Source organism: Castor canadensis, chromosome 2 (genome assembly GCF_047511655.1).
Source record: "Castor canadensis chromosome 2, mCasCan1.hap1v2, whole genome shotgun sequence".
NCBI classification, from domain to species: Eukaryota; Metazoa; Chordata; class Mammalia; order Rodentia; family Castoridae; genus Castor; species Castor canadensis.
Window position 1 is genome coordinate 135013204 of NC_133387.1, and position 18656 is coordinate 135031859.

The 18656-nt window shown below is 38.9% G+C and overlaps 1 protein-coding gene and 1 non-coding gene across 13 annotated transcripts in view; one reads left to right on the forward strand and one right to left on the reverse strand.

Annotated features, from left to right (window-relative positions):
* Positions 1-18656, reverse strand: part of Spg11 (SPG11 vesicle trafficking associated, spatacsin) — a 75938-nt gene that overhangs the window by 54968 nt on the left and 2314 nt on the right. For 10 of the 12 annotated variants that reach the window (XR_012445440.1, XR_012445442.1, XR_012445441.1 and 7 more), the window contains exons 3-7: positions 17079-17303; positions 14512-14713; positions 7776-7913; positions 6809-7257; positions 5104-5249 (exon numbers count right to left, since the gene is read on the reverse strand). Coding sequence is in view for 9 of the 12 variants with exons in the window: in XM_074065859.1 (XP_073921960.1) it covers positions 5104-5249; positions 6809-7257; positions 7776-7913; positions 14512-14713; positions 17079-17303 (1160 nt within the window). In the remaining 3 variants the exon portion in view is untranslated. Of the gene's footprint in view, positions 1-5103; positions 5250-6808; positions 7258-7775; positions 7914-9287; positions 9455-14511; positions 14714-17078; positions 17304-18656 lie in introns of those variants that run through there. The other 2 variants (XM_074065863.1, XM_074065865.1) reach the window with 2 other exon arrangements.
* On the forward strand, positions 10012-10219 carry LOC141420955 (small nucleolar RNA U3). The gene has a single exon (XR_012445669.1). It is a non-coding gene; the product is annotated as a small nucleolar RNA U3 (small nucleolar RNA).

An 18656-nucleotide genomic window follows, 5' to 3' on the forward strand; every position in this document is an offset into this window, starting at 1 on the left:
GTACTGCAAAAAAAGAAAGAAAGAAAAAAAAAATACACTAATTAAGGCTAGGGATCAGTGGCTCACACATGTAATCCTAACTACTTAGGAGGCTGAGAATGAGATGATCACAGTCAAGAACAGCCTGGGCAAATAGTTTGGAGGCTCCATCTCCAAAATAAGCAGAGAAAAAATGGACTGGAAGTGTGGCTCAGTGGTAGAGTGCCTGCTTTCCAAATGCAGAGCCGTGAGTTCAAACCCCAGTCCTACAAAAAAAAGAAAACTAAATGAAAAATGTAACAGAAGACATCAATAGTAAAATGGATTGAATAGAAGAATCACCAAGCACAAAGACAAGGTATTTGAAAATATACAGTCAAAGGAGAAAGAAAAAAGAATGAGTAAAAAAGAAAGCTTATGGGAACTTTGGGACAGTATTAAAAGAGCAAATATTTGGGATATTGGGTTTCAAGAGGGACTTGAGAAAATCAAAGGGGTTTATTCAAAGGGATAATAAAAGAAAACTTCCCACATCTAGAGAAAAACACAAATATCCATGTATAGGAAGATCAAATGGTCACCAGTCAGATTCAACTCAACCAAGTCTATCCCAAGGCATGGACTAAGTCTCAAAGGATAAACATAGCCGAGTGCTGGTGGCTCAAGCCTGTAATCCTAGCTACTCAGGAGGCAAAGATCAGGAGAATCGAAGTTCAAACAGCCCAGGCAAATAGTTCACAAGACTCTAGCTCAAAAATACCTATCAAAACAAACAAAAAAAAGCTGGTGGGGTAGCTCAAAGATGTAGGCCTTGAATTCAAGCCCCAGCAGCACAAATAAGTAAATAAATAAATAAATAAATTCAAAACGTGGGGAGGAATGGAGTATAAGTACTGAATTTTTTAATTAGTTTTTCTTATTTTTACAATCAATGTTAAGTTGCTACCATTGCAAAATAGCTTGTTAAAACCATTTTTTTTTTGTAACCCTATGATAACCACCAAGGAAACACCTGTAACAAGAGTAAGTAATCAAAACATATTACTAATGGAAACACAAGAGGCCACAAATAGCCAAGGCAATACTCAGTCAAAAGAACAATGCTGGAGGTATCACAATACCTGACTTCAAACTGTATTACAAAGCAATAACAATAAAAACAGCATGGTACTGGCACAAAAACAGACATGAAGACCAGTGGAACAGAACAGAGGACCCAGATATGAAGCCACACAACTATAACCAACTCGTCTTTGACAAAGGCACTAAAAATATACGATGGAGAAAAAGCTTCTTCAACAAAAACTGCTGGGAAAACTGGTTAGCAGTCTGCAAAAAACTGGAACTAGATCCATGTATATCACTCTATACCAACATTAACTCAAAATGGATCAAGGATCTTAATATCCACAAACTCTAAAGTTGATATAGGAAAGAATAGGAAATACTCTGGAGTTAGTAGGTATAGGTAAGAACTTTCTCAATGGAATACCAGCAGCACAGCAACTAAGAGATAGCATAGATAAATGGGACTTCATAAAACTAAAAAGCTTCTGCTCATCAAAAGAAGTGGTCTCTAAACTGAAGAGAACACCCACAGAGTGGGAGAAAATATTTGCCAGCTACACATCAAAGGACTGATAACCAGAATGTATAGGGAACTTAAAAAACTAAATTCTCCCAAAATTAATGAACCAATAAAGAAATGGGCAAGTGAACTAAACAGAACTTTCTCAAAAGAAGAAATTCAAATGGCCAAAAAACACATGAAAAAATGCTCACCATCTCTAACAATAAAGGAAATGCAAATTAAAACCACACTAAGATTCCACCTCACCCCTGTTAGAATAGCCATCAGCAACACCACCACCAACAGGTGTTGTCGAGGATGCAGGGGAAAAAGGAACCCTCTTACACTGCTGGTGGGAATGTAAACTAGTACAACCACTCTGGAAAAAAATTTGGAGGCTACTTAAAAAGCTAGACATCGATCTACCATATGATCCAGCAATATCACTCTTGGAGATATACCCAAAAGACAGTGACACAGGTTACTCCAGAGACACCTGCACACCCATGTTTATTGCGGCACTATTCACAATAGCCAAGTTATGGAAACAGCCAAGATGCCCCACTACTGACAATGGATCAAGAAAATGTGGTATCTATACACAATAGAATTTTATGCAGCCATGAAGAAGAACGCAATGTTATCATTCGCTGGTAAATGCATGGAATTGGAGAACATCACTCTGAATGAGGTTAGCCTGGCCCAAAAGACCAAAAATCCTATGTTCTCCCTCATATGCGGACATTAGATCAAGGGCAAACACAAAAAGGGGATTGGACTTTGAGCACTGATAAAAGCTTTAGCACACAAGGGAGGTGTGAGGATAGGTAAGACACCTAAAAAATTAGCTAGCATTTGTTGCCCTCAATGAAGAGAAACTAAAGCAGATACCTTAAAAGCAACTGAGGCCAATAGGAGAAGGGGATCAGGAAATAGAGAAAAGGTTAGATCAAAAAGAATTAACCTAAAAGGTAACACACATGCACAGGAAATCAATGCGAGTCAACTCTCTGTATAGCTATCCTTATCTCAACTAGCAAAAACCCTTGTTCCTTCCTATTATTGCTTATACTCTCTCTTCAACAAAATTAGAGATAAGGGCAAAATAGTTTCTGCTGGGTCTCGAGGGGATAGGAGGGAGAGGGAGGGGGCAGTGTGGGGGGTAAGGGAGGGGGTGGGGTCAGGGGGGAGAAATGACTCAAGCATTGTATGTACATATGAATAATAAAAAATTAAAAAAAAAAACAAACATACTACTAGAGAAATTTACTTAAGCATAAATGATGACTGTAAGAGAAAGAAAAGAACTACACCAAAACCAGAAAATAACAAGGGCTGGCAGAGTGACTCAAATGGTAAAGTGCCTGCCTACCAAGCACAAGGCTTTGAGTTTACCACCCAGTGCCACGAAAAAGAAAAAGAAATCATGAAGTTCAAACATTTTTTAAATGCAAATGGAAAAACAGTGTACCAAAACCTACAGATGCCCATCCCATAAAAAAACAAACAAAAAACAGAACTAAGGGGTAAGATTTAATAATCAATGCCTATCTTTTAAAAAGTAAGGGGCAAGATCAAGTGGTAAAGTGCCTGCTTAGCAAGCCCCAGGCCTTGGGTTCAATCGCAAGTATCACCAAAAAAAAAAAAAAAAAAAAAAAAAAAAGCAGAAAGATTTCAAAGAAACAATGAGGTGCATCGTTGCACCTCAAGGAACTAGAAAAATAAGAACAAACCAATACTCAAAATTAATAGAAGGGGAAAAAAAAATAAAGATCAGAGCAGAAATAAATGAGTGTGACTCAGTGGTAGAATACTGACTAGCATTCATGAAAACCTGGGTTTGATTCCAGAGATATGAGGATCAAGATTCAAGATTAGCCCAGGCAAAAGTTAGTGAGACCCTATTTCATTAAACAGGCAGCTCTATAATCCCAGCTACATAAGTTGTGGAGGTAGCAGGATCATGATCTGAGGCTGATCCTGGGCAAAAGTGTGAGGAACCCCTCTGAAAAATAAAGTGAAAATGGCTGCCTGGACCCATGAGTAAAGTGGTAGGGTGATTGCCTAGCAAGTAAGAGGCCATAAATTCAATCCCCCATACAAGTAAATAAAAATATATAAATAAAAGACTACAATTTAAAGGGAAAAAGTAATTGTTTAGACATTTCTCCAAAGAAAATATACACATAGTCAATAAGCACATGAAAACATGTTCGATATTAACTGGTTAGGGAAGTGAAAATCAAAACACAATGAGATACCACATCACACCCACTATGAAAGATTTAATCAAAAGGCAAACAAACAAGTGTTGGCAAAAATGTAGAATGGAACCCTCATACTTGCTGGTGAGAGTACAAAATGGTGCAGCTGCTGTGGAAAAGTGGTGGTTTCCTAGAAAAGTTAAATTATCCAGTAATTCTACCACTAACTAGGTGTATATATACCCAACAAATGAAAACATACATCAACGAAAAATCTTGTACACAAAGGCTCCTAATAGGATTATACAAAAAGTAGAAACAACCCAAATGCCATAAAAATGAATGAACTAGTGCTATATGATGAACTTCAAAAACACATTAAAGAAGCCAGTCACAAAAGTCCATTTTTTATAATTCCACGCATATGAAAAGTCCAGAATAGGAAAGCCCACAAAGTCAGCAAGTTGGATAGTGTTTGCGACTTGGGAGCAGGCAGGAAAAATATTGAGGGAACGTGGTTTCTTTTTGGGGTAAGTTCTTGAATTTGACAGTGGTGATGGTTGTACACTCTGAATATTCTAAAAACCACTGAACTGTGTACTTTTGTACTTTAAATGGTGAATGTGGGACTGGCAGAGCGCCTCAGGTACAGCACTTGCCTAGGAAGTACGAGGCCCAGAGTTCAACACCTATTATCACCAAAAAATAAAAAGGTGAATATTACGGTGTATGAATTGCACCTCAATAAAGCTGTCATTAAAAAAAAAAAACTGGCACAGAGCATTATTAACTTTCAGAGTTATGTACTGCAGAAAGTATTCTGATTTTGATTCTAGTTCCTATCTTTGTTAATATGGCTCTGGGTCATTCACTTGAACCATCACATGGCTGTTTCTTCATCTATAAAAGAATAAAAACTACCCAATCCATCTCATGTGGTTGTTTTGGGACAAAATTAGATAATACATATAAAAAGCATGTGTGAAGCATAAAATGCTATTTAAATTCAGATTCTGTCTTGTAAAGCTGGATAGGAAGATAGGAAATGTAAGGCAGGAATAAAAGATCATTACTGCTCAACTCTCCACAGCTTGCTTCCATATTGTTTAGTCTTAGCTTATTGTTTCCTCCATTTCCATAACATGCCTTTCTTAAATAATATTTATTACAATCTCTTATCTTTTAAAGCCAAATATGGTAACCTATGCAGAGTTAAAAAAAAAAACGAAACAGTCAAACCTGAGCAACCAAATGGAAAGACTCTTTTTGCTGCTAGATTAAATGAATTCTCTCAGCTCCTCAGTCAAATCGGAGTATATGGCAGTAGTTCTATAGACTTTTAATTGTTACCTCCAGTGCATGTATGGGAATTGAGCACCTTCCCCAACCATTGAGATGACAGAGAGAGTCCACAGTGCTGGCACTTCCATGGATCATTAGTCTGTTTAAAAACTCTTCTTGAGTTAAACCAAACAAAATCAGAGAGAGTCCACTTTCTATAGGAAAAATAAAAATTAGCTTTAATAAATTACCATGGACTTAGATTTTAGAGCTATGATTTAGGAATTAATTTCTAATTACCCAATACTTGAGCACTATAATTACAAATATATTTATTAGACGTTAAGTATATTATGGCCTTAATTAAGTCACAGTTTTTCTTTTTTTCTCTTCCTTTGGCAGTACTGGGCTTTGAATTCCAGGACTCATGCTTGCTTAGGCAGGCACTCTACTGCTTGAGTCAGACCTCCAGACCTCTAGCTTTCAATGCCTCTGTGTGTATGTGTGTGTGTGTGTGTATGTGTTTCGTGTGACTGAGGTTTGAATTCAGGGCTGCTAGCCACACCTCTAGTCCATTTTGCTCTGATTATTTTGGAGATAGGGAGGGTCTCTTGAATTATTTATCCAGGCTGGCCTCAAAACTTGATCCTCCCAATCTCAGCCTCCCAAGTAGCTAGGATTACAGGTATCAATCATCAGCACGTGCCATTAGTTATTTTTCAAATAGGGTCTTGTTCTGGCCTGGCCTAAAAGCCTCCTATTTATACTTACTGCCTAACAGGCACCTTCCCCCCCCCCCTTTTTTTTTTTTTTTTTTTGCTGGCACTAGGATTTTAACTCAGGGCCTCATGGTTGCTGGGCAGGCACTTTACCGCTTGAGTACAAGTGGTAAAAAGCCAGCACCCAGTTTTATTGGTTGACATGGGGGTCTCACAAACTTTTTGCCTGGGCTGGCCTTGGAACTGTAATCCTCCCAATCTCTCTCTTTTTTTCCAGTACTAGGGTTTGAACTCAGAGCCTCAAGCTTTCTAGGCAGGTACTCTACCAATTAAGCCGCTCCACCAGCTGTCTTTTGTTTTGGTTATTTTTGAGATAGGGTTTCTCACTTTCGTTGCCCAGTCTGGCCTCAAACTGAGATGCTCCTGATCTCTGCCTCCTGAGTAACTAGGACTACAGCTGTGGGCCACAGGCACGTGGCCAGATCTGTCCTCTTAAGTAGCTAGGGTTATAGCTATGAATCACCATACCCAGAGATAGAATCTTTTTTAAAAACCAAATGGTGCCAAGCAAACAAAAATCTACAGCACATAAATGGCCTCTGAGTAGCCAGCTTGCAAACTCTGCTTATACAGACTGAAGTCAAATGAAGAGTCTCTGGGTTAAAAACTCAACCTTCAGGCTGGAGGCATAGCTCAAGTGTTAGTGCTTGCCCAGCAAGCACAAGGCATTGACTTCAAACCCCAGTAATCCAACCTTCATTACTCTTTGTATTGTAACATTTAGCTGACAGAAATAATCTTAAAAATCAAGTATATATATATTTTTAAAAAGGGCTGGCAGAGTGGCTGGCTCAAGCAGTAACAGTACCTGCCCAGCAAGTATGAAGCCCCAAGTTCAAACCCCAGTGCCACTCCCCACCCCCATAAAAAGTAAACATATGAGACAATGTTACCAAGAGTAACATCAAATTTCCTCCTGAATGATTCCCACTTGGAGGTGAGAGTAGCACTTGTAAACACCCAAGCACTGGAAGTAAAATGTAAAATATTCTCACCTGTCAAAACAAGACACAGTTGCTTGTCTCCACTACTGTCTATAGGAATACACTTCTGGTCAAGGTTAAAACACCTCAAGCCCTCCGTCTCCAAATCCCAGAGGACAATGGTGCAACCAGACCTTTTCTCTGTCCAAGTAAACAGTGCAGTAAATCCTGTCACAGACATACATTTAAGCTCTACAGGTTGCTCTTGTTCATTGAGGTTCAGTATCTTCCATGATTTTTCTGAATAACTGGTCGTAGCATGATCTTTCTGTGGAAAAGCACCCTGTACATGCATGATGTCCTGTGGAATGAAAACCCAGCTTAGCACACTGGCACTGTGGTTACCAAATTCAGGAGACTCCAAATGTGAAACATCCTGAAACCATGGAGCACAGCAGGAAAACTCTAGTTTAGAGCTCTTTATTGTTTCATTCAGTGAAGACAGCTGGGCCTTCCAAGACCTACAAGATACAGAAGTTCTTAGACTGGTTACAGTTAAAGGCATTAGTTAAAACACTAAGCCAGGAAGATGCTCTTTTTTTTTTTTTTTTCTTAAACCATTTACAAATATATTTAATAGATTTTGGAAGAGAAAGTTTAAATGCCCAATTACATATGTATAACACTTGGTACACATATGAATAAAAATAAAATGGTACTGAGTAAACACTGGAGTTAAAGGCATTATACATATAACTATACATTTTAGGAATAGAAAAAGTCAATGGTGAAAAAGATAGTAGAGATTTATTTTTAAAAAAAAAAATCATTTAAAAATTGGAATCCTCCCCAAGATTTTCCATTATACCAAAACAACTTCCCTCTGGTTTAGAGGGAAGTGTTTGTTCTGTGGCTCTACAAAAAAGTGCTCTTTAAAAAGTAAGGTCTACCATGTAAAAAGACCTTTAGTGCACAATGTCATCGTGACAAAAAAAAAAAAAAAATGGATAAACTAAATCCTAAAAGGAAGTTTCTATACCTATCAACTTGGAAGGAAGACTTGGTCAGTTTCATGTTGTGGACAGAGTTAGCAGGATCATCTTCATCTATCCCCTTAGGTCCTTGAATAGGAAGGTCTTCTAGTGTTCTTTCACCTAGTAAGTGTCCTGGATGTTGCCTACATTTAAAAATAATAACAGCCATAATTAAAAAAAGATCAAACTCCAAAGTGTCCTACAATTGCTCCTGCTAAAAATTGGTGGGGGAGGGGGTTGGTAACTAAGAAGCAACAGTTTATGTAACACAATCCCTCAATGGAATGCCTTCTTATCTCCCTTGCTTGTAGCACAGTGATAAAGTCAACCTCAAGAATTTGACTATGTAGGGCAGTAAGCTTTATAAAGTAAAAGAGCATTTGTTGTTTGCAATATTATAGATATACTGATCCCTTTACATAAATGCTTACTCTTATTTAAGCCTTTCAGCAATCTTGAAGTAAATATAGTCCCATTTTCTAGATAGGGAAACTAAGGTTCAGAGAAACTTTGAACCAGATTAATTTAAACATGAAGCCTGGGTTGTTAATCATCGTTATACTGCCACCACAAAGTAATATTTAGGCTAGAACAAGGCGAATGCCTAAGAACTAGAAGTTAAAAGGTACATGTGAAGTTTGTATGGGAAAGTGGGCTGTCACATTTGAGAAAAGAGGCTAGTAGTGGCTAAAGTACAGTAAATGAGAAGCAAGGTAGAGTGTGATAAGCCTAGAAAGGTTGGCAAGAGACAGGTCAGAGCCTGTAGACTAGAAAGCATTTTTAACTTTTTTTTAAGGAGAAAAGGAAGCTAAAGAAGGGCTTTAAGTACAAATAAAACATGATCAGATGCAGCAGATAGCTAATGGGAGAAGGAAAAAAAGCATTTAATCCCTCTGAGCACTTGGTTAAATACATACTAATCCTATCATCAATTTGAAGATAATATGTTGGCACATTTGTCAAGGAGATGATAAAAGGAAATTAGAAAATGAGAAGACAAGGTGCATAAAAAAAAGGTAATTCCCCATCAAGAAAAGGTAGATAAGCCCTCAGATGTAATGACTAGCTATACCTCTAATAAGATATACATTTTAACAATTTCACTTTGGCTACTCTATGGAGGATGGATTTGAGGGGTAAGAGGATAAGGCCAATTAGGTAGTTATTAAGGTAGCTCAGGTAAGAGAAGATTAGTGGCATAGATTAGGGTGATGACAGAGGAGTTGAGAAAAGTGGATAGACAAACATTTAGGAATAGAAGGGCTAGGACCTGGTGATTAACCAAAAAGAGTTAATAGATATAAAAAAGAGGAAATAGAGAAAAGACATTGAGAAAGAAGGGATGGGACTTCATAGGAGGAAAAGAACTGAGAAACTGAGGGAATTCTCAATAGATGGATTCAATTTCCTTGATAAACTAACAGGCAAGATCATCCAAGAAAAGCTGAGAGTAAAGACCTGAGTGGGTCTGAGGAAAAATAAAGGTTTAAAAACATTATTGTAAACTGGGCTCACACCTGTAAATCCCAGCCACTGGAGGATGAAATCGAGAGGACCATGTTTCCCGCCTGTAATCTTAGCTACTTGCAAGGCCCATCTCCAAAATAACCATGCAAAATGGACTGGAGATGTGAATCAAGTGGTAGAGCACCTGCTCTGTAAGCATGAGGACCTGAGTTCAACTGAAGTCCTACAAATACAGACACACAAAAATGTTGTAGATGCTAGGAGATCAGGAGGATCATGATTCAAGGCTAGTCTAGGCAAAAAGTTAGCAAAAACCCATTTCAACTAATTGCTTAGCATGGTGGCACTCACCTGTCATCCCAGATAGGATAGTTGTCCAGGCTTGCCCAGGGACACAGTACCTTATCCCCAAAATAACTAAAGCAAAGATGGTTGGGGGCAAGGCTCAACTCGTAGAATACCTGACTAGCAAGCACAAAGCCCAAAGTTCTACCCCTACCCACTACCACAAAAAAAAAGTAATCCTAGCACTAGGCACAAGGATCATGAGTCACGTGCCAGCCTGAACTACAAAATCTGTTAAGTAAACTAATATAAAAATAAGAACAGCTGAAAGAAGAAAAAAATTAAATTAAATTAAAAAGAACAGTAGGGTGCCAGTGGCTTATGCCTATAATCCTAGCTACACAGGAAGTAGAGATCAGAGGATCACAGTTCAAGGGCAGCTCGGGCAAACAGTTCATAAGACCCTATCTCAAAAATACCCAACACACAATGACTACACTTTCAGGGATGATTTCTATAGTTCCTTACTAGAGAAGTTTCTTTGATCACGTAGAATACCAGAAACCATGAGGAGACACAGTGTTCTCTCCTGACATGAAGCCGGTTCTTGGAGTTGCTTTATTGCAACTGCCACTTGCCATTGATGATTATTCTTGCTCTCAGGAGAGTAAGAGGGAAAGAGCACAGTCTAAGTGGGTTTCAAGAAAGGAAGGAAGGAAAGGGAAGAGAAAGGAAGGGAAGGGAGGAGAGGGGAGGGAAGGAAGGAAGAAAATGCCCAACACAGAAAAGGGCTACCAGAGTGGCTCAAGTGGTAGAGCACCTACCTATCAAGCCTGAGGCCCTGAGTTCAAATCCCAGTACTGCACACACACACATACAAGAATTGTTATAAAGAACAGGATCATCTTTCCTTGGCAGTATAAGAAATTTTAAGAGAAAGGAAAAAAATTCTCAAAAAAAGTATGGGCTCATGAAAAAATCATTGTGAAACTTCCAGGCAGGAGCTAGCAGAATGGCTCAAGTAGAACGCCTGCCTAAGAAGCATGAGGCCTGGAGTTCAAACCAAGTACGCAAAATAAATTAAAAAAAAATAAAATCTTTGGTTTGGAGACATGGCTCAAGTGACAGAGACCTTGTCCTGCAAGTATAAAGTCTTGAGTTCAAATCCCAGTACTGCTAAAAAACAAAAGCAAAAAAATCTTCCTGGGAATACTGTAGAACCAAATGAAAACAGTGAAAGTGGCTTACATGGTATCCATTTTCTTCTGTATTTTTCTCTCAAGTACTCATTTGCATGGGTGCAAGTGTCAAGAAGGCAGAATAGTAATTTTTTTTAAAAGGAAAAATAAAGGTTTCATTCAGGGTCAACATTCTTCCAGACTAAGTGCTTTCGTAGGACAGAAACAAGAGCTTAGAGTTCATGCAAAAAATAGGCTAAAATGATGGCTCACAAAATCTATACTGGAAAGGGAGGGAAGTGAAGACACTCGGGGAATAGAGCATGGAAGGTCAATGAATTGGAAATTCCAATGAGGTCAGAGGACAGGTACTTGAGTAAACAACCTAAAAAAATTGGGAAGTTGTGGTCAGAGTGAAACATGTGGGCTAGCAGTCTGAGGGATGAGCAATTTCAAATACGACACAGCCCAGGGTATAACGATGAGAATGGACATCAAAGGCAAATTGGAAGAAAGTCACTAACAATGAACTGAAAGAAAAAACACAGCTACTGAAGAGACTGAGGTGTGAAATCACTTGAACCCATGCGTTTAAGAGACGAGCCTCGGCAACATATTAAGATTCCATCTCAAAAAAAAGGGTGCTACCTGGAAGACAGAGATCAAGAGGATTGCCCTCCGACGCCAGCCTGGGTAAAAAGTTCAAGACACCCCATGGTGTGAACCAATGGTTAGACATGATGGTGTGTGTCTGTCAGCCCAGATACATGGGGAAGCACAAATAGAAGGACTGCAGTCCAGGCCTCCTGGGTATTAAGTGAGACCCCATCTCAAAAATAACGCAGCTGGGCACTAGTGGTTCACATCTGTAATCCTTGCTACTTAGGAGGCTGAAACTAATAGGATTGTGATTCAAGGCCAGTTGGGCAAATACGTCATGAGACCCCCATCTCAATATATAGCTGATGCAGTGGTGTGCACCTGCAATCCCAAGCTATGCAGGAGGTGAAGATCAGAAGGATCAAGGTTCCAGGCTAGCCCAGGCAAGAAAAAAAGTTTGAGAGATCCCACTGGGAAAGGAAAAAAGCTGGGCATGGTGATAAAGGCCTATTACTCCAGCTACACTGGAAGCATAAAATAGGAGAACTACAGTACAGGGCAACCTGGGCAAAAAGCAAGGCCCTCTGTCCAAAATAACTAGAACAAAAACAGCGGGAGTCATGGCTCTAGCAGTAGAGTACCTACCTAGCAAGCACAAAGCCTTGGGTTCTCAAGGAGCTTTTATAAACTATGAGAAAAATGAAAAAATTAGGGCAATAATATGACCATTCTAGCCCAGAGCAGAAGTGACAGTTCAAAGAGGATAAATTATGAAATGAGCATAAAATTATAGTGGAAAAAGTTTTAGTAAGTTAAAGGCTTCAGGACTGGGAGGATAGCACATGCCAATAATTCTAGCACTCAGGAGGCTGAGGTGGAAGGACTTTGTGAGTTTGAGGCCAGTCTGAGCTATATAGCAAGACCCTTTCTCTCTCTTTCTCACACACACACACACACACACACACACAAAATAAGTGACATCATAACACTGCTCTTCTCCTTCCAGTTGAAATCTGTTTTTAGAACTTGTTTTTAGAATAAAGTCCAAAACTAAAAAAAATGGCCATTTGAAACAAATGAGACATAGTGAAGCCAAATTATGCTGGGCTGTTTGACCTGGTTTATCTGTTCTGACAGGTAGTGTCAATGTTGGGGAGGAAAGTTGAGTTGAATAATCTTTGCCTGAAATGGCATTGTATTTTTTTCTGCTTTGGAGAATACTCAGTTCTAATTTGTGAGTATTGATAGAGCAAGCCTTTCTTTCTTCCTCCCCCCACCCCAACAGCCTAGCAATGGACTAGAAGAATCTCAGTGCCTTTTAATGTTTTCTAGTTTTCTTTTTAAAAAGCTCCTGGTTGATTCTAGAAAGTAGAATTTATGTAGCGGTATCTGTCCATTATTTGTACATAAAATAAAAACATTTCTAAAGTAAAAAACAAACAAAAATATACTCTCTGTTCAACAAAATTAGACAAAAGGGCAAAATAGTTTCTGTCGTGTATTGAGGGGGTTGGGGGGAGAGAGAGGGGGTGGAGTGGGTGGTAAGGGAGGGGGTGGGGGCAGGGGGGAGAAATGACCCAAGCCTTGTATGCACATATGAATAATAAAACAATAAAAAAAATAAAAAACAAACAAAAAAACTAAAACAAATAACAGGTATGATATACATACCTATAATCCAAGCACTTAAGAAACTGAGGCAGGAGGATCACAAGTTCCAAGCCAGCCTAGGTTATATAGTGAGTTCCAGAGTTTCACTCTACATAATGGAACTCTGTCTCAAAAAAAAAATAATAGGTTGAGCATGGTGGCTCATTCCTACCAACCTAGCTACTCAGGGCTGGCATAGTGGCTCAAGTAGTAGCATGCCTGCCTAGCAAATGCAAAGCCTTGAGTTCAACCCCCAGTACTGCCAAGACAAAACAGAACAAAATGGAATGGGGGTATGGTTCAAGTGGTTGAGCACTTACCTAGCAAGCATGAGGCCCTGAAATCAAACCCCAGTACCACCATAACAAAACAAAAAACACTAGCTACTTGAAAGGTGGAGATTAGGAGGGTCATGGATTGAGGCCAGTCTAGGCAAAAAGTTCACAAAACCCCATCTCAACCAATACAAAAAAGATGAGCATGGTGGCACATGCCTGTCATCCTAGCTACGAGGGAAGCATAGGAGGATTGCAGTCTAGGCCTGCTTGGGCATAAAAAGGGCGACCCTATAATCCTAGCTAGTTGGGAGGCTAAGACAGGGAGGCCAGCCTGGGCAAACAGTTCTTGAGACCCTCATCTACAAAATAACCAGAGCAAAATGGACTGGAGGTATGGCTCAAGTGGTAGAATGCCTGCTTAACAAGCATGAAGCCCTTTAAACTCCAATCCCACCAAACAAACAAAAAAAGAAAGTGAGACCTTATTTGGAAAATAACTAAAACTAAAGAAAAAGGGCTGGTGGTGTGACTCAAGTTATAGAGCACCCGTCTAGTAACCACAAGGCCCTGAGTTCAAACCCCGGTATTTCCAAAAATAATAATAATAATAAATAAATAAGCATTCTCCATTACTAAAGGATTCTTTTATCTCATTAATATTAAAGTAGAACCACAAGTGCTAATGATTTTGCATGGCCCTAAATATTTTCAGTCATAAATACTGACTAGCCTATTTTTAGGTAATTTACACACACAGTTATTCATTTTAACACATAAACACCCACAGTATAAAACCAGAGTTAACTAGAATACTTAAATCAAAAATGAACACAAATACTCAGTTATTTACTAGTATGTTTAGACAGCCACAAGTTCAGATCCTCAAAGGGAAACACCTTAGGAAATCCCCAGCTGGAAAAAAGGTAGCTGTCAAACTCCTTTAAGAAGAAAATAAATGCAAGACAGCCAAGATCCCAAGCCACAAAAACACAAATTCTAACAGCAAGGCAAATTCCATTTCTCTTCTACTCTAATGTGGGGCAAGAGGTAAGTGGAGGATGTATAAGGGCTTTAAAATTTTTTTTAATCCTGATTGCTTTTTATTTATGACATACCCATATGTAATACTACATAAGTCAAAAATCAAAACTTTGATGTACAATGCAAAAATACAAAGGTGGCCAGTACTCATTTGTATTCATTATTATACAGTAACAACCTCACTACATAGTAGCTATAACGTGATCTAACTGCATAGAAAAAAAAGTGTTTAATCTACATACCTGAAATACAAATTTAAGTTAAGAGCAACTGCAGAGTTGGAGGACTTGACAATCACCACAATACCTAGGTCCTGAGACACCTTCAGTGAAGTAAAGGAAGAGAATTTGTCTGGCTCCTGCTGCTGCTCACTACACATGTCTTCCTGGAGAAGTGCTAAATCCACATGAGCTACATATGTACCATCCACGATGTCAAAAATATCTTTGAGTCAGAGTTAAAGAAAATGTCAGTTTTATAAAAATACCCAACCATTTAAAACACAGGATAGGAGGGAGCTATAGACTTCACTGCTTATAGGTATAACAACATAAGGAACATAACATGGTAGGTATAACAACAGAAGGAAGACTGGAAACAGAAGCCATCTCCATCACAGTAAACAAACGACCAAAGTTGGTAGCACAACAACTGACCAGGTCAGGTGTTGTGGTACACACCTTTAATCTCAGCACCAAGGACACTGAGGCAAGAGAATCACAAATATGAGACCAGCCTGGGCTACAAAGTGAGACCGTCTCCAGAGGGTAGAAAAACAGTACTTACTGGATACCTACTTTGTGCCATACCCTGAAATACTGCCAGTATCTTCCACTAGGGTTCTAAAATAATGCTGTCCAAAAGATTAGGTCAACATACCCAAAACATTCTCATTTCAACATGTAATAAATATTAAAAATTGAGATGTTTGGCATTCTTTTTCTGGTACGTGTTTAAGATCCGGTACTTTACACTTATAGGACATCTCAATTAAGATGCTAAATTTTTATTAGAAATACCTGATCTGCATTTCAGTCTCATAAAATTTCAGTTAAAGTTAGAGCAACTAAACTTGTTCCAAACATACTTAAAACTTCTCCAATAACTGAACCAAGCATCAGCTTTTAAATCTAAAGTAAATAAAATTAAGACCCCCAAGTCATGAAAGCAATTTCAAATGCACAATGCCTACTGGGTTAGATAGCATATTTCTGTAACCTGGCAAAAAATAAATCTAGTACTTTATGACATTTTTCTAAAAATGATACACCTAAAATAGAAAATCCATTCCTTTAATTTAGAAATAAGAGTCTCAAAATCATGTAAGAGGTCATTTTTCAAGTCTTCAAAATAATTTTGCTGGTAAACTATAGCTCTGCTAGAGACAAAGACCCCCTAATGTTTTTCAAAAACAAACAAGTAAATGATGGTTAAGCAAATCCTTCATTAAGAGTGACTCATGCCTATAATACTGGCTACTTGGGAGAAAAGATCGGGAGGATCAAAGTTTAAGGCTAGCCCAGACAAACAGTTGGTGAGACCGCCATCTCCAAAATAACCAGAGCAAAATGGACTAGAGTTCTGGCTCAAGCTGTGGAGCACCTCTTTGGAGGTGTGAAGCCCTGAGTTCACCCAGTTCCATCAAAAAAGATATATAAATAAAAAAAACAGAAAAGAATTGTCGGCATGGTGGTAAACACCAATAATCCCAGTACTGTGCAGGCTGAGGCAAGAGGATCTCAATTTGAAGCCAGCATGGGCTACATAGCAAGACCCTGCCTCTACAGAAAAATAAAAAAGGATAACTGAATCATCATTGGACATAAGAGGTGGATTATAGCCATACATGAAAAGGTATACATATCTTTTTCTTGGCAGGGGGTTATTTGGTTGGTTGATTATTGTTATTGTTATTGTTATGCTGAGGATACATTGTGACATTTACCAAAGGTCTTACGATATATCATAGCTGAATTCACCCCCTTCATCATACTTTCTTATTTCTCTTCCCCCCATTCCTGGAATAGTTTCAACAGGTCTCATTTTTCCATTTTCATACATGAGTACATAATATCTCCACCATATTCACTCCCTCCCCTACACCCTTCCCTTATATCCTCCCCCTCCCACTGGTGCCAACCCCCAGATAGGACCTGTTTTCCATTTTTGAAAAAAGACCTTTTTGTTTGTATAAAATAGCTATACAGGGAGTTTCACAGTATTGCTATCTTAAGCAATCACCTAAGTCCTTCTTGGCACATGGACATAGTAAGTGCTCAAGAAGTATATTTTGAACCAGATGTGGAGGTACACGTTTGTACTCTCAACTACTCAGGAGATGGAGCCAGGAGGATTCTGAGTTTGAGACTAGCCTGGGCAAAGTTAGTGAGACCCATCTCAGAAACAAAATTAAACACAAACACAAACACACACACACACACACACACACACACACGGGGGGGGGGAGGCATAACTCAGGTAATAGAGTACTTGCTCAGCAAGTGTGAGACCCTGAGTTCAATACACACACACACAGTGTATTTTGAACAAATAGGTAATGCACAGCATAAACAATTTTAGAAGAATACACAAATATGAATAAGATTCTAACCATAAAAATACACCTACACATTGGAAAATATAAAATGATATGGTTAAGTATTTATGAAAATTTCTCCCTGAAAAGTCTAACTGTAAAACTAACCAACCTCCTTGCCTCCCATCCCCCAAACTAAAAGTCTAAAAGGCTCATCTTTTTAGGAATTCCCCTCCCTTACACATCAATCAACATCTTTATTGCCAAGGATACAGATCCAGCCTGAACTACTCAAAACAAAAAGAATTCCTCTGCAGAGCTGCATGTCAATAATCATATCCACTGTCTGTGCAGGCAAAGATAGTGTGAAGCAGTTGAGTACTCTTATCTCAGCATCTCTCTCAGGAAATACAATGTGTAGGATAATACATTTGTTGATAAACAATAATGATGTGTTACTGTGAAATGACAGTATTCTCAAAGACAGTAAAGAAGTACCTATGAAACAAAAGAATATTATTTCAATTCTTTGCTCATAATTTTACAATTGGTAAATCTGATCTTATAAACATTAAAAAAAAAAGAAAACAGATAAAGAAACTGCACTGGGATGGAGGCATGGCTCAAGAGGTAGAGCACCTGACTAGCAAGTGTGAAGCCCCAAGTTCAAACCCCAGTACTGCACCCCACAAGTTTCTTCTATGTATGGCCAGAGTCTGACAGCACAGGTTAGGTGTGTCATGTCTGAAATCCAAGCTACTTAGAAGGTGGAAATACAGAGGATCGAGGTTCACGACCAGGCTAGACAAAAACTTATCTGGCTATGGTGGTACACACCTGTCATCCCAGCTATGTGTGAAGCTTAAGTAGGAGGTTCAGGTCAGCCTGGAAAAAAAAAACCGTAAGACCCTACCTGAAAATTAACTGAAAGGGTTGAGGATATGGCTGAAGTGGCAGAGCACTTGCCTAGTAAATTGAGGCCTGAGTTCAGACTCTAGGACTACAAAAAAATTAAAAAGGGAAGATTTCAAAAAGCCAGTTTACCCATGGAACCCCACAAGAACAACTACAGACTTTTTTGGTGCTTTGAGAGTTTCAACTCAGGAGGCCTTGCACTTGCTAGGCAGGCATTCTACCACTTGAGCCATGCTGCCAGTTTGGTTTTATTCAAAAGGAACAAAGAACCTCACAGTCAAGGGTAGAGAGCCTGCTACTGCCATAAGAACTTGAGTGTTTTGATAACTGGTGCCTGCAGCCATCAAGACAGGACATAGTCAACGACTGTTACCAGTCTAGATCAGCAATGTCCAACAGAAATATCTGAGTAATAAATGCATGAAACATACGAGATTCATTATGAACAGTAGCCAAATAAAACAGGAGAAATTAATATGTATTAGTTCATATGCAAAATCACTCAATATGTAATTAATATAAAAATCATGAATGAGACATTTTACTTTCCTAGTACTAAGTCTTCAAAAGCTGGTGTGCATATAACATTTGTTTGTTTTTTTTTGAGACAGGGTCTCGTTATGTAGCACAGGCTGGCCTTTGAACTTGAGCTCTTCCTGCCTCTGCCACCAGAGTGGGATTACAGGCATGTACCACCATACCTAGCTGTATATGACATTTAAAGTGTGTCTTTGAAGCAGGGGGTAGTGGTGCACACCTGTAATTCCAACACTCAGATGGGTAAGGTAGAATATCTCAAGTTCAAGGCCATCTGGAGCTAAAGATCCTACCTTTAAAAACTAAAAGAAAGCCAGTGTAGTAGCACACACTGGTGGTCACAGCTACTCAGAAAGTGGAGGTTGGATTGAGGTTAAAGGTCATAGGTCATCCCTGGCA